Source organism: Nesoenas mayeri (genome assembly GCF_963082525.1).
Source record: "Nesoenas mayeri genome assembly, chromosome: 17".
Lineage (NCBI taxonomy): Eukaryota > Metazoa > Chordata > Aves > Columbiformes > Columbidae > Nesoenas > Nesoenas mayeri.
In genome coordinates this window covers 8582592-8598149 of record NC_137565.1, presented here as the reverse complement: position 1 = coordinate 8598149, position 15558 = coordinate 8582592, and the positions used below count along the sequence as shown (strand labels likewise).

The window sequence follows — 15558 nt, the reverse complement described above, 5'->3', positions numbered from 1 at the left end:
AACACAGCTGCTAAAGCCAGACTGACTTTATTCAAATTGCGAATGTAAAACAGAATAATAATAAAAAAAAAAAACATAAACCCAACCCTCAAGTGGCTTCAGAGCAGAAAGCCGCAGGTAAACCGTGCCCAGGCTTTACTTCTCCTCCTTCGCCCTCCTGCGTTAAGGCTGTATATGTCACTGGGGACAGGAGGGAGGAGGGACAGGGCAAGCCCCAGCTCCCGCAACCCCCCGGCTCCTTGACGGGAAGTTTGGCACAAATCTGGCATGGCCATGCCTGGTGTGGGGCAGGGCAGGGCTCCAGCCCCATGGCCACGGGGGTTAGTGGGTCAGCATGAAGCTCCGAAAGCTACGGGATTACCTACGGGGCCGCAGCGAGAGGGCAGATGGTGGGAATGTGGCAGAAGAAGGGGTTTGCACGCCCGGCCAAGGGACCAAGTCTGTGGCATGGAGCTGTGCCTCCCCGCCCCGGCCTGTGAACATGTCTCAACTGTAAACAGCAAGTGCTGGGGGCACCTGGCTCACCCCAACCCCGGCCCCACAGCGAGAGAACTAAAGGCCTGGCTGCACGTGCAATTTTGGGCAGCAACTGCTCAGCAGCCCGGGGTGAGTGGGAACTGGGGCTGGGAGGCTGCACCCCGGGGCCCAGCGCTGGCAGGGAGGCGGGAGCCTGGGCCCGCACCAGTGGGTCACTGCCTTCCCATCCCAGGGCGGGCAGGGCTGGTGGGCCCCCCCAGTGCTGCTGTGCAACCCAGAGCATTGCTCCGAGCTGGCAGGGTCAGCTCCAGGAGCCTCTGCCAGCTGTGATGCCTGGTGCACAGCTTGGCCATTGTACCCCAAAGGCTCCGAGGGGCTCTCAACACCCCCAAAAAGTGCTGGCCCCAAGGCAGCCGGCAGCTTCTGGCTGCTGGAGGCCCTGGGGGAGCAGGGCCACTGTCCCCAGGGACACCTCACCCTGGATAATCTTACAGGTGATGCAGGACCATGGGGAAGTGTCACCAGGGAATCAGGGCGGGTATAACCGGGGTGCTGGGGGTCTGGGTGATGGGATATGGCTCCCTCCCTGCTCTTTTCAGCACACAACTGATAACTAAACCTGCTCCAGAACCTGTTCCTAAACATGGAGGTGGCGGGGTTTTGGGGAGGGTGTGGGCATGGGGCAGACCTGGCCCCGGGCAGCTGTGGGCTTGGTCACGGCTCTCCAGCTGCACCCCGTGGGGCGAGGCGGGGGGGCTGCCCCGGCCGGCCCCCTCAGTCCGTTTTCCACACCTTGTTGAGGAACTTGACCACCTCGTCGTAGATGACGAAGACGATGGCCACGTCGAGGCAGACGCGGCCCAGGCGAGGCACCGTGCCCTTGTAAAACCTGCCAGGGACAGAGGGGAGCCGTGGGGCTGGGGGCCCTCGCAGCCCCTTCCCCGCCCATCCTCTCCACTGGCCCCGCTCTGTGCCCCCCTTTGCTCACCCCCACCGCAGGACTTACGCCAGGGGCCCTTCGTATTTCATGATCTGGTAGGCGCAGTCCCAGGTGCTCTTGTACTTGTGCGCTTCCAGCCCCTGCCGGATGGGAAAAGCTGGGTCAGAGGCACGTCCGGGGAGGTTTCGGGGGGGAGGCAGGGAGCTGGGGGTGTGCCAGGAGGAAGCAGTCCCCATGCCCTGCTGCGGGCCACCAAACCTGCAGGGATGCACCCACTTCCGTGCCAACACTACCCAGCACCCCCACAGCCCAGCTGTGAGGGTGCAGCATCCCCAGACATCTCCCGAACTTCACCAGCATTGTGTCCCTGCCCTGGGGGCTGCACAAAACAGCCCCTGGACAGCCTGTGACCCCAGCCTGCTGCAGGCAGAGCAGCCCCACACTACACCCTGGTGCTGTACCTGCATCCTGGTCTTCACCACGTCCAAGGGGGTGTTGCCGAAGACACTTGCAGCTCCAGCAAGGGCTCCAAACACCCCCGTGACGAAGGGGTTGATGACCTTGTTGGGATCATCCCCTGGGAAGGAGGAGAGGTTGAGGGCAGAGTGGTGGGGGGGGGTGAAGCACAATATCCCTGAGGGAGCCCACAAAGAAGGTCTCAGGTCTGGCTGCTCATGGTCAGGGCTGGTGCTGTGCTGGGGGACCAGGGCATTTAGAGGGGACTGTCCAGTGGCACCGGTATCCCAGAGCCCACACAGCACTGGGGAGCCCAGGGTGGGAGTGGAGGTGATGCTCCAGCACTGGGACGCTTCAGCCTCTCAAGCTGAGGCCCCCTTGCCCTGGCTTTCACCTCCCTCCATCGTGAGAGGCTGAGCCACGAGAAGCAAAGGATATGCTGGTGGAAAGCCCAAGCTTGGCTCCCAAGGATGGACTCGGGAGCCAGCAGTGCAGCCGGGGTGCCTGGGGGATGGTGACACCGTACCTTTGTACCAGTTCTTGAGGGAGGTCATGACGAAGAAGCGGATGGCCTGGTTCGATCCTTGCTTGAGGACGGTTGCGGTTAAACCCTGGTAGGTCCCCTTTAGTCCTGCAGCAAGAGAAGGCGTTGGAGGGCAGCACCAGCCTCACCCGGGCACAGAAAAACCTCCCCAGGCGGCTGGTCCCAGCCTGCACCCACTCCTGGCTCCTCCACATGGAAGCCCTGCGGGGGAACAGGACATTGACTCCCCAGGACTCACCCTGTTCCCGAACGATCTCCCGGACGCCGTGGAAGAAGCCACGGTATTTGGGCTTGGGGGAGCACTGGTCATGGATAAACTTCACCTGTGGGGAGACAACACGCTCGTCCTGGCTGAGGTGAGGGGGGATGCGACAGCCCCGAAGAGCTGCCAGACACCTCCTGCCTTGCCCTGGGGACGGTCCCAAGAGCCGAGCCGACCCACGAGGCCAGGCAATGCGGGGTGAGGTCACGGTGAAGCCTGCGCCCACGGCCAGTGGCGTGTTTTGCAGAGCAGAACCCGGGAAACCACCTCTGTGAGTGACTGCACAGGTATTACAGCCCAGAAATGGGCACAGGATGGTTCCCAGGTGGGGGGCTCCTCCCCAGAGCGGGGAAGGGGCCATGGCTGCTGGGTCTGACCTCTCCATGGGGCTTTCCAGCACCAGCTCTTCCCCTACAAAACCAGCCCAAGCAAACCCACGTGGCCCTTGGCTTGCTGGAGAGCTGCCCCCCAAAAGCCCATTCCCAGGGAGGGGTGCCAGGGCAGGGACACCGGCAGCTGCCTCCCACCCACCTTTATGGTCTCCATGGGGCAGACCACCACCACGGCCTCGGCCACGCCGGCGCCCAGCCCGCAGACGAGGCCCCGCGTGCTGTCCAGCCGCCCCTGCTCATCTCTCATCTGGTTGCTGAGGAACTCGAACATCCCAAACCTGCGGAGGAGCCGCCGTGCCAACCCCCAGGCACCCGGCCAGGGGGCTGCCCCCCCGCCCTGGGTCCGTCCCTGGCAGCCGCCCACCTTCCCAGTGCGGGAAAGCACCCGATTCGGCAAAGTGCCGCTGGGGACGTCGAGGCCAAACCCACCCCCACACTTGCTGCCACCCGGGGTCCCCCCGTGCTCACCCCATGCCATGGGGGACACCTACCTGACGGCTGCCTTGGGGATGGAGCCGTACACCAGCGAGCTGAGCCCCCGGTACAGCCCCCGGATGCCATGGTCACGGACAGTCTGCTTCACACAATCCCCTGCAGCAGAGCACAGCGGCACTGCCGTCACCTGCCACGCCAGGGCCACCGCGCTGCCCCCACCAAACCCCGCTCCCCCCAGCGCCAGCCAGGGCCCCGGTAACCCCTGGATCTGGCCAGTGAGTTGGGGTAGCACCAGGCACAGGCTCACCGATGCCCTTGTAGCGAGGAGGGTTTGCCTTCTCGTCCAGCTGCAGCTGCGTCTTCACATACTCGGTGGGGAATGTGATGCAGATCTCGATCCCTCCGGCCAGGCCACCTGGGGGGACAGGGAGGACACTGGGGCCGGGAGCAGCACCATGCCCATCCAGCACCGCGTGGCTGCTGCCAGCTCCGTGACGGCTGAGCCTGAGACCTCTGGCAGCCAGGTCTGGGCTGGGACGTGGTGTCCCTGTCCTTGCCTGGGGACTTCACATAGCAGCAGGGCCCCGTGCCAACCTGGCATTGCTGCCTGGCCATGGTAAGAGCTGGCAAGGAGGTGGGTGAAAGTGGTGGGAAAACCGGGCAAAACACTGTACACATGGTGGTTTCAGCATTATTTATCCCTCAAAGGCACCCCTCTCCCTCTAGAACCCTACACTCCACAGCTTGAGCTGCCAGTACAGGGATTTATAAACCCAGCAGAGTCCCACAGAGCTGCAAGAGCCCTGGTACTGCTCCTCCAGCACCAGCAGGAGCCCATTGGCAGACCTGGCCGTGCCAGCATGAAGTGCAATTATCATCAAGCCCATCCAGCTGCCCAGAGCTCACGCAGTGGCGACTGCTGGGTGCTGATTACACCGGCCAAAGCCTTTCCCACCACAACCTGGGGACGCATCAACACCCCGGCACCAAGCAATGCTGGCTCTCAGGGTCTGGCTCCCCTTGGCGTGGCTGAAGTGCCACAGTCAGCCCTGCCATGAGCTGCCCTGGGGCAGCAGAGCCGACCCCGCTGGGCTGTGGGTCCAGGGGAGCCAGGCTGAGCCCCAGCCAGCCAGAGAATGGCTGCACAGCGCGGTTCCCTGCACCAAAGCGCAGTGGGAGCTCTTTGTGCCACTGCTGGAGGAAGCGTGGGGCTGAGCCAGGCTGCCCCATGTCTCACAGGGCCAAACGCCACTGCATGCCAAGCCAGGAGCCAGCACTGAGGCAAAGACCCTGCCAGGGACCAGTCACTGCACCGTGCAACGCCGGGAGGCCCGGGTGCTGCCGCTGGGGCTGGGCACCCACCACAGCAGCCCCCAAAGGCCTCCTGGCTCCTCGCCTGGGGAGGGCGACTCAGGACCCGGTCTTGCAGGACACAGTCTGGCACAGGGTCAGGTCGGCTGCCAGTTCCCAGTCAGGGACAGGTCTCCCATCGCGCCTCCACCAGCCCAGCCACATCTCAGCGTGACTCAGCAGCGCTGTGGCTCCTGTCACAGCCACCCCCAGCACGCAGCCTCGCTGGCACAACCCCACACCAGCCTGGGGACATGCTGGTGTCCCCAGAGGAGGGACATGCTGCCACCGCGAGCAGGGCCAGCGCAGGGGCAGGGTGCGGCAGTGGGTTATCCTGCTCTGAGGCAAAGTGCAGCCACAGCACAACACGGCACAGCACAGCTCGGCTTATCAGCACCCGCCAAAGTACCCTGTGAGGGGACCCTGATAGGGGACACCCGGCCCACAGCCGCTTCCCGTGACAGCAGCAAGTATCCCCAGCTCTTTCGACCACGGAGGTTTCTCACAAAGTCTTATTTCTTTTGTATGGCTTCCAAATCTACAAGAGAGACCCTTTAGCCCTCTGGCACTGCCTCCAGCTTTCCCCTGCAGAGTGCCACCAGCGAAGCCACCTGCCCAGCATGGGGACATCCCACAGGGCAGGCTGGCATCCCCCAGGACACCACTGCCTTCTCTCTGCCGTGTCCTTCTGGAGGGAGAGGCAAGAAGCCTGGCTGCACTCCCTGCTGCAGCGGGGCAGCACCCACCATACAACAGCCTTGTCCTGGCTTGTCTCCCCCAGGCACAGAAGCAGGGGGCTGCACTTGTCCTCACAGAGCCTTTTAAGCACCCAGCACAACCCAGGATGACGAGAAAGCCCAGTCTCGTGCTCCATGAGCATCCCCTCTCCTCCCACTGGCACTGCAGGGACAGGGACACCACAGCACCCAGCGCCAGTCCCCCACCCTGAGGGCAGGACCCACCAGCCCAGCCTGGCAGCACCCAAGCCCCGTGGGCGCTGGGGCCAGGCAGCAGGCCAGCCCAGCTCTGCCGCAGCACACAAAGGCTCCTTGTTTTCCCCCGTTCCCAGGAAGGGCTGGAGCTGCTCAGCCCGGGCCAGGCAGGCGCCTCCCAGGAGGCAGCCATGGGCAACCACCAACAGCCCTTAGGCCTCTGCAGTACTCTGTGCTGGCAGTGTGGGTGGGAGCTGCGGCCAGGCCAGCTCACGCTGGGACACCACAGGAGAACAGCCACCATATCCCCAGGTTCCCCAGAGCTCTCCTGCTGCCCCCTCAACCCTTTCTTGCCCTTGGCATGTCCGTCAGAGGCGGCAGATGCTGCCAGTCCCATGGCACGGGGCTCGCCGAGCACTGTCATTTCTCCTGCAAATCCAAACAGCTCCTGCAGAGCAGCTGGTGGGTCCCCAGTGAGCAGTGTTATGAGGAACAGCATCCTCCAGCTGGGCACAATGGTCCCCAAAAGCCCAGCACCAGCTGGCACCTCTCCGTGCCACTACACACCAGTGTGCCACCAGCCTCGCTGCCACCACAGCCACAAGAAATCCCAGGTGCTGCCAAGGCCGCTGCCCTCCCTCCTGCACTGCACACCTCCAGTGCTGGACATTTTAAGAGCCATAATTGTTTATTTCCTCTTGCTCCCCCAGCACCAACTGCTACCTCAGCACTTTCAAGAGCCAGACAGCAGGGAAACATTCAGGACAAGCACCAGTCCAGGGGCACCCTGGCTCACAGCACCAAATGGCACAGAGAGGGACGCCGCACCTCCTGCAACCTGCCCCCAGCCTCTGCAGCCACTGGGATTAATGACGTTTGCCCATGCAGGGGAGGCAAGGAGGCTCTGCCCGGCATCCTGCTGGCAAAGTCACATCCACAGGCATCATGGAGCCCATGAAGTGCCCCAGCAAAGGGACAGCACGCCCCTCTTGAGAACTGGCTGCCTCTGGGGTGCCAGGGCTGCCCAAAGGCTGCTCTGCCACAGCACAGCTCCATCTCAGGCAGCCGCACACACACACACACCCCAGGGCAGGGGAACAGGTCTGGCCAGGGAAACGCACCCAGGGGAGGATGTTCCCCCTCGTCCTGCTCAGGGACATGCGCTGCCAGGTCCCCTCCCTGCCCCAGATCCCACAGGAAGGGGCACGCAGCAGGGACTGCAGGCACACTGTGACTTGAGGCAATTTTATCCTGTTTTCCTCTGCCCGCAGAGAGGCAGAGCAGCACAGCCCCTGCCTGCAGCTCCTTCCCTCTCTGGAGGCGAGGCCCATCAGAGGTCCCGCTCTGCTGCCGAGTGTCCTCTCCTGACACAGTTTTATTCCAGCGGAAACCTCATTCTACGCAATAAATCACCCCACTGCCTGTGAACAGCAGCTCCTTCCAACCCCCTCCCTCGCCGGGGCTGCCGAGGGCTTTGCGACCTGTTTACCCGGACTTTAACCAGCAGCTTGAGCTCTTGCAACACCACAGAGTCAGCAAGAGCAGCCGGCAGCGAGCGCTCGGGAGGTGAAAGAGCAAGCGGGGCAGCCCGGCCGCCGAGCCAAGGCTCTCGGCTGTGAGCTGGATGCAGCGGAGCCAGCGGACAGAGCACGTCCTTCAGGGAAGGTCGCTCTGCCCAGCCCCACAGAAGGTGGCTCTGGCGGGGGGATCCCAGTCCTGGCACTGGGAATTGCTCCCTACCTCCAGCAAGCCTGCAAGGACACAGCTGCCAGCAACCCTGACCCCACAGCCCAGGGGGGAGAAGGGAAAAATACCTGTTTGTCAGCCACTTGGCATGGTTTTCCCAGAAAAAGTGTAGCTCCTCTTTGTGGAGTGGCGAGCAGAGTTATCTGAGGACATGGCCACAGCCTTAGACCCCACTGAGGAGCTGGCAGGGAGGAGAAGAGGGTTTGGGGACAGCGGGGGGGTGCTGCCACTGCAATTCTGGCACAGCACGTGATGGCATCGGCGCACACAGGTTCAGCTAATGACCCCAAACCTCGTTAGCAGGCAGCTTCTGGGGACACCACCATCCAGCCCCAGCCAGCCTGTCCCAGGGACCCCAGCTCCAGTGCCCAGGACAGCGTGGGCGCCAAGGGCAGGAGGACACAGCCACCGCGGGGAACACGAGCAGAGTCCTGGGGACCGACACAAACCAGGGCTGCGCAGCCAGGGCTGGCACTGCCACCCCTTGCAAACCCCCAGCTGGAGACAAGCGGCCCTGCAGGCACCCGCCGCCCCGTCTGGGAGCCGCAGAGGGGCAGGAGGTGGCACTGACCCTCTGCCACTCCCGCGAGTGCCTGCGCCTGCAAAAGCGGCAGGTCTCTGTGCAGCTCTGATGAGAAGTGGGCACCTGGAGAGCAGTTTCAGCCTCTCCATTTTAAGGGCAATTTCACACAAAGATACACAAGCACCTGATTTCCATACAGAAAGCTTCTTTTAACTTCAGATTTCACAGCACCCTTTCAGGCCAGGAGAAATTATTCCTAAGGGTCTGGAAGCAAAGCAGCAGAGCTCTCTCTCGCCGAGCCCTCCCCTGGAGCGTGCCCTTCCTGCGTGGCTCAGGGGGGTGGGAATGGACAAACAGGCTTCCAGCTGCGCCCCAGAGCACCAGCAAAAGCTGACCCCCGTGCTCCCTCCTGTTCACCCGGCCCACCTGCAGAAGGTGCAGGTGTATGGGGTGAGCTGAGCCGCTGAGACTCGGGACACGGAGCAGACACTGCAGACACAGTGTGCTGCCTCCTGTGTGCTGTGCTTGTGGTTCCGACCCTCACCAGGGGACCGGCTGCCCTTCCCCATCATCCGATTGCCTCCAGAGCTGGGGAAATGAAAAATAATAAAAGAATCAGAGACCAGCAGGGTGCTACAAAAAAGGAAGCCAGAAATGCCCACCTCCAGCTCATCCCGGTTCTCTGCCGAGGGACCGACCCTCCTGGCAGCCATCCCTGCTGCTCTTGAGCCATCCATTAATAACCCAGATAAAGGCAGTGGAGAAATCCTGCCATGCCTGCAGTGGTGAAACGGGTTCAACGGGCTCCACCCTCCCCGCATCGTCCCACCACGGGCCATCTTGCGAAATGGGCTCAGGGGCAGAGCCCGGCTCGGGGGCAGGCAGGCGCCTTGCTGCAGAATCTGCCAGCACTCTCCCAGCCTTCGGCAGGGCTGGCACCATGGTCCTCACCTGGACACCTCCTCCTGCCACCCACAGCCCTTCACCGCCCATCCGCAGCCCCGTCCTTGAGGAAAACCACCACAGGGGCTGCTCTGTGGAGTAAGGAGTTACACAGCACTGAGACTGGGGAGGGCTGCTTCCCCAAACCAAATTGCCAAAGGATTCCCAGTGTTTTGGTTAAAAGGACAAAAACACATCCTGCAGCAGGCCAGTCTGTCTCAGGGCATCCATCCCCTGCCCTGGGGCCAAGGGCTCTGGAAAGTCTCCTATCTGATGGGGACAAGGCTGGCAGGGGGCACAGGGCTTCAGTGTGTCCATCGGTAAATACACACATGGCCGCTTTCGTCATGGGAGCGTGCTATGGCCAGGCTGGCCAAAGTCTGATCCTCTCAGCGGGGATACACGGATTGACAAACATGAAATGCGCCTCTCTGTGCCCTGTGCCATCGGGTGGGTAAACAGCCCCATGCAAACAGCGCTGCAGATAATGCTGTGGACTGGGATGGAGTAATTTGTCCCTAATTTTACTGGAAACATCCTATTTCAACAGGCTGTCCTTTCACAACCTGCTCATTCATCTCCTCTTTGCATATACTTCTTGATGGGCTAATATTGTAATAAATAATTCCTACATTTTAAACTTCTTGGCTGTGAGTATGATGGCAAAAGCCATTGCCTTTGGTCACAGTCACAGCATCACCTGCCTTCGGTGCTGAATCCACCCTCGGGGACTTGCCAAGTTATCCGTCCCAACTCAACAACTCACCTTCTCGTCACTGCCCGCACACTCGGCTCCCGGCCAGCCCACCACCCGCTTCAGACACCTACTTTATCAGTGCTAAAAACCTTTCTGAAGACGAGCAACAGGGACCGGACGTCAGAGCCCAGGGCTGAAGAATGCTTTCCCCAGTACAGCCCTGTAACTGGGTGAAGGAGCCACTGCTGGGACTGAAGCTTCCCCTAGTCTGGTCTCCTGGCCACCAGCACAGGGGAATGATGGCTGTACCGGGCACTGGAGCACAGGGAGAAAGAAGATACGGCAAGAAACCAACCCCTGTTGTCAGGATGTGACCTGAGACCTCAGGGCACAAGGACAGGGCCACACCGCCCAGGCAGGCTGCATTGGCATGCACCGCGCAGGGCCATCAGAGATGGGAGACGCCGCAACATCCCTGAGCTGTCAGCTCACGATGCTCATCGCCTCGGGGAGATGGATGGCTCCTTCCGATCATTTACGTCAACCCAGAGAAAATGGTTGCCTGCAGAATGTCAAGCAGAGCGTCAGGCACGCGAAAAGCTCAGAAGCTCACATTTTGAAGCTCAAGGTTAAGCCCAGCTCACACAGAATTTGTTCACGCCAAAGAAGCTGGGCACCCCACTGTGGTTTCCCAGCCCTGGGGCCAACAGCCTCTTCCCACCAGAAGACTCGGGGCTGCTCTAGGTTTCCGCACCAGCTGCAGTCCACAAGGGCTCGCAGGCGGGCAAGGACACAGTCATGGCCAGCGTGCTCCTTCCTTGCTCCCCAGGCAGAGACAGCCAGCGGAGGCAGCCGCAGGGGAAACCACAGCCAGGCGCGATGCACCAAGGGCCAGCAGACTTGGCAAGACTGGCTCCCTCCGCACTCGCCAATCCTCCCCCAGAGCCCTGTTCAGCCCACCACTCGCTCCCCCAGCTCAGCATCGAGGGGGGAACATGCCCCACTCTGCTGTGAGCACCAGGGACCCACCTAAAAGCCAGGGACTGTGCTGAACCACGGCCATTGGCAGAAGCACAACCTCCCTTCCACCCTCCCAGGAGGGCAATGGCCCTGGAAACCCAGGTAGGCTTGACTTGAGGGAAAGGAGCCCTACTCTGCAAGAAGCAAGTCTCAGCTTTCACACCCGGCCCCTGAACCCCTCTCCTCTGCAGGTACAGCATTTCCTAAGAAAAGATCGTATCAAGAGAACGATAAAGAAAAAGAAACTGAAGCTCTAATTACTGCTTTGTCTCTCATGTGATCCTGAGCTCCATGTGCTCCATGCACGACCCTGCAGGCCCCACTCCCTCCTGCCCACGCTCCTCCTGGGACCCTGGTGCACACCACGGCTATTTCCCACTGGCGCTCAATGTCTGTGGCAAACATCGGAACAACAGCCACGACCACTGCAAGCTCTTTCCAAACCAAGCACCACGCAGGACAGCATCCACCCAGGATTAGGTACAGGCAAACAGCAACTGTGCACCACAGCGAGCAGAGGTACCGTGCAGAGAGCAGGGCAGCTGCGAGCTTCTCCATGGGAGGGAGCAGACCCCAGGCTTCAAAGCTGGCTAAAAACAGAGCAAGACTGTACTTAACTCTGGGCAGGGCTGGCAAAGCCTTTCATCAAATGGCCGCTGCTAACCAGGAGCAAAGTTCTCAGGAGGAGGGCAGGGGTGCGGGGGTTTGCCTGCAAAATAGCACAGACCATTTGCACCGGGCTCTAAATAGTCCACCACAGGCTGGCTCGAGCTGACCTAACAGCTCTGTGGTGCCCAAAAACCCAGCATCCATCCCTGCAGGAGGCTGGTGGGAGGGACAGGAGCTCAGTGTGCTAAAGGGTTTGCATGGAAACCACAGCACAGAAGCTGACAGCTATCTGTAGGGAGGCTGGAGACACCGCTGGACTGCCAGGCATGCCTGTGAACAGGAGAACCCAGCAGAAGAGACACGAGCAGGTCCTCAAGCCAGCTCAGGAGTTCACAAGAAAATTATACTGGCCTTACAACAGGTAACTGAGCCAGTAGATGAGATGGAAACACATAGCTTCTGTTTCAGCCTACACCTACATATTTATCAGTTTTTTAACCTTGGTGTCCTACAGCCACATCACTTCTCACCCAGTGCTAGGTCCCCCAAACCTACTGTGTCCCATCAGTTTAGAGCCTGGGAGACTTTTCCCCTCACAAAGTGGTCTAGGAGTTGAACAGCAGGGACATGCAACCACTCAGCTCTGCCCTCTCTGGAGCCCAGTCTGTATGCAGCTCCCCAAGACCAAGTCCTGGCAGCAACACCCACCCAACTGGCCAGGACAGTCCAGCTGGCTTCGTGTGCTTCGGCCACACACAGGGACACAGCCCCGGCACAGCCTGCATGGTCATAGCAAGGTGAAGTGCTGCCCTGGCACACAACAGCTGCTTGGACAAACAAGAGCCCATTAGCAAAATAATTTTTAACTTTGTCTGTTGAGACAACTGAAGGAGAAGAGCTCTTGGCAGCCAGAGCTTCACCTGCACCTCTTCAGAAGAGGCAGCCTAGGCTGCCACCAATCCTGGGGAAGATTGGTGAGTGCGGAGGGAACCAGCCCAGCTGCTCAGGTCTGGGCAGCGTGAGCGGGCTGTGCCCCCCAGGCAGAGGATCCCAGTCACACACAGGGGCTGGGAGCACATACGCACCCCGACGGGGTGACGGGATGCTTATTTAACTCCACCAATACAAGGTAGATGAAGCACAGCAGAGGAGGAATGGTCTTTCTTGAACACCTCCAGCTCTCCAGAAGGCTGAGATTTGGTGATCACAGCCCTGTTGTGCAGACAGTTGAGAATCCTGAGAGCACCAGTAAACCCCTTAAAGTCAGCAGAGGCAGCCACAAATGGCACTGCGTGTCCCCAGCAAGGGGCTGGAGGGCTGAGCACACCGGGACACAGGGAGTTAACAGCAGCTTTCTCCCATTTATGTGGTTCTCTAATACAATTAGATACCACAGAGGCTTGGCTGGACTTCTGCCCGTTAACCAATTACTCTGATTTGCTTTGTGCAAGAAGACTAGCATCTCAATAGGGTCCTTCTTCCAGCTCTGCAGCCTCACACAGACCCACAAGTGCCCTTCCAAGCAGGGGCATGTGCAGCTTTGTGCTGTGTTGCCCAACATGGCACCTGACAGAGGCCACAAGCACCACATGCCTTCCTTTACACCAGAACAGCTTCCAGGCACACCTACAGCAACTTTCCTGGCAGAGGAGAGCAGGACAAGCCTGCTGCAGCCTCCCTCAGAATGTGCTGATAAGCTATCTACAGCTGATGATCCCTGATTACAGACCTACGCAAGGGCTGTGAACGTCTCCTGGTACACTGGCCCAGGCAGTGACAACCTCATGCACCAAATGTGGGCAGTGAGTTGGAAAAGACTCGCTCCAGAAGACTGGATGGGGAGCAAGCTGCCTGTCCTTCCCATCCTAGACCTAGACTAAATCCCATTTAAAAAACCTTAAATAAAAGGGGTAAGAAGAGACCTGAACTAACAACCCACTCTGAAGAGCTGGCAGCACAAACCTTGAAACCCCTGAGGAGCAGAGAACTCTGGAGGAGCTTGGCCTCACCGAAGGTCTCATTTGACTGAGAAGGCACCTTCTGCCTCCTCCTCGTGCCCCAGCCCTTTAGCCGCGTGGCCTGGCTGGCAGCACAGACCCCTCCAGGCAACGTGACCCTCGGAGGCCTCGTCACCCTTTGCACACTCCAGCGCTCACATCCGTTCCCCGCAGCGCTGTCTCGGTCAGTTCTCCGGAGCTGCACGAGGGGAGGCCAATGGCCGAGGCAGGGCCAGTGCTGGCCCGCAGAGCCAGAGCAGCCAGGACTCGGTTCCCGTGCCCAGCCGGAGGGCAGGCAGACCTCGCTCCTCCCGCGTCCCCTCTATGGGAGGCTGGAGCTCTGCCCTGGGAGCAGAGAGTTGGACAGATGAACAAAGGCACAATCGTAGGTGGGGGAATTGGCTGGAAAACACAAAAGCTCTAAACATGCCAATCGTGTGGAGGCTGTGATGGCTCATTTCAAAGACAAGACGTGAATCTCCACTCTGGGAATTGTCCCGAGAGCAGCAGGAGAAACCAGGGAACTAATGAATAGCTACAAAGGAGTTTAACAAGCCTGCAACTGTCTTGGACTCCATTCAGCTGAAGCTCACACCAGCTACAAGTAGAAGAAAGGGCATTAACTCTGCAGTTACTACTGTGCTTGCAGCCTGCTTAGATCCTATGAAAACGGTCAGAACTGGAAAGGAAAACATGCCCAGATCCACGGGGACTGATGCTGAGACACAAAGGAGAGACCAAGAAAATCATTAGTGGAGCCATATCGAAGCAGCACGTGAGACACTGCTAGAACAGGCACAACCTGAGCACTGCCGCTTTAGCTTTCCCCCTTAACGTGTCCGGAGGGTCCATAAGGAGGTCCCCTGCTGCTGCCTCGTCCATCAGTTCAACTCCCTCCTGCTAACGTGAAAACGTGCCCTGGTGAACAACGCAGCTACCCCAAGCGCAGTGTTTACTCCGTTACCGCAGTGAGCGCTCCGGCACCTTCCCAGCCAGGCCACAGGTTGTCGGAACAGCCACACAGCGACACTGTGACCAGGAGCAGCGGGAGCCCGGGAGCCGCCGCCCCAGCTCGGGATGCAGCTGCCGGAGCTCTGTCACTGCCGCCCAAGACAAGCCCCGGTTCGTCGCGGGGCAGCTCCCGGGATGCAGTGGGGTGATTTCCTGAACAACCCTGGGGCTGGCACGGCGGGAGCAGCCCCGAGCGGGCTGGGCACGGGCGATCCCCGCAGGCTGGGTGGGGGTGACAGGGACACGGCACCTGCGGGGACGGCGCCGCCGCGCCCGGGACGGCTCAGGGCAGCCGCCGCCCAGCACGGATGCCCACGCTGGCAGCGGCGGTCGGGTAAACCCACCCAGGGCGGGGCGGGCTCAGTGGCTGGGGGTCGCTTACCTGCCAGGATGGCCTTGCCAGGGTGGGTGAGCTTGGCCTTGCCGGCGGGGGCGGCGGCCGCCAGGCTGCGGGGCGCGGCGGGGGCGGGCATGGCCGCGCTGCGGCCGCGGCTCCTGCGCTGCCCGGCGGCGGCGGCCGGGCCGTATTTCAGGGCCGCGCCCGCGGAGGGGCGGCCCCGGCGGCGTCACATCCTCAGGGGCGGGGCGGGGGCAGCATCCCGGGGCTCGGCCTGCGGGGACCGGCCTCCTGCGGGGGCCACGGGGGAAAGGAGCAGGGGGGCGGCGGAGCGCGGCTTGTGCCTCGGCAGCGCGGGAGCGGTGGTTTCTAGTAGCCCTGCTCCCCAAAATCTATGGCAAAAACCCTCGGCGTGGGAGCAGCACGGAGCTGCCAGCCCCGACAGACAAGGACGCGGCTAACACCGCCTCCTCCCCTCTCAACAACAGCAAGCCAGGACTAGCTGTAAAAGCCACCCTAAAAAATACTCGGTCACTGAGATTTTCACAACAGTACACTCACTGCTCTTGGACAAAGGTAAATTTAGCCTTTACCGGTCTGAATGCACTTCAAACACGTATTTTTGTTCCTATCATGTCCATTGCTTGAATCAATACAGTAGCGAGTAAAGGGAAACAAGGAAACTCCCATTGTTTTAATCACATGTGAATGCCTCATATTTGTAATGAGATGAGAAACCAACACAGCCTCAAAACACCGGCAGTGAGCACACAGACCCTTAGGCTTGTTGCAGATCATGTTTATGTTTTTAAGAGGGGATTTGTTATCAAGTACTAAATAAATAGCCTGTGCAAAAGCAAAAACGAGTAGTGGTGTGTTTATCTGCAC

General features: G+C 60.4%; 1 protein-coding gene across 1 annotated transcript; it reads right to left on the bottom strand.

Moving 5' to 3' along the window:
* Positions 1–11: 11 nt before the first annotated feature.
* Positions 12–14883, bottom strand: SLC25A1 (solute carrier family 25 member 1). Its single transcript, XM_080355181.1, has 9 exons — positions 14716–14883; positions 3814–3921; positions 3563–3662; positions 3211–3349; positions 2656–2740; positions 2400–2504; positions 1879–1994; positions 1484–1557; positions 12–1366 (listed from the first exon to the last, which is right to left on the bottom strand). The coding sequence occupies exons 1-9, from the start codon at positions 14804–14806 to the stop codon at positions 1252–1254; spliced, it is 933 nt and encodes a 310-aa protein (XP_080211307.1). The 5' UTR covers positions 14807–14883; the 3' UTR covers positions 12–1251.
* Between the last annotated feature and the right edge of the window lie 675 nt (positions 14884–15558).

What these genes read in the sequence shown, in the direction of transcription:
- SLC25A1 (XM_080355181.1), bottom strand. Translation starts at nt 14,806, where the DNA reads ATGCCCGCCCCCGCCGCGCCCCGCAGCCTGGCGGCCGCCGCCCCCGCC. An exon ending in ATCCCCAAGGCAGCCGTCAG is followed by an intron (nt 3,350 to 3,562) that starts GTAGGTGTCCCC and finishes GCTCCTCCGCAG; the next exon opens with GTTTGGGATGTTCGAGTTCC. An exon ending in GGAGATCGTTCGGGAACAGG is followed by an intron (nt 2,505 to 2,655) that starts GTGAGTCCTGGG and finishes CTCTTGCTGCAG; the next exon opens with GACTAAAGGGGACCTACCAG.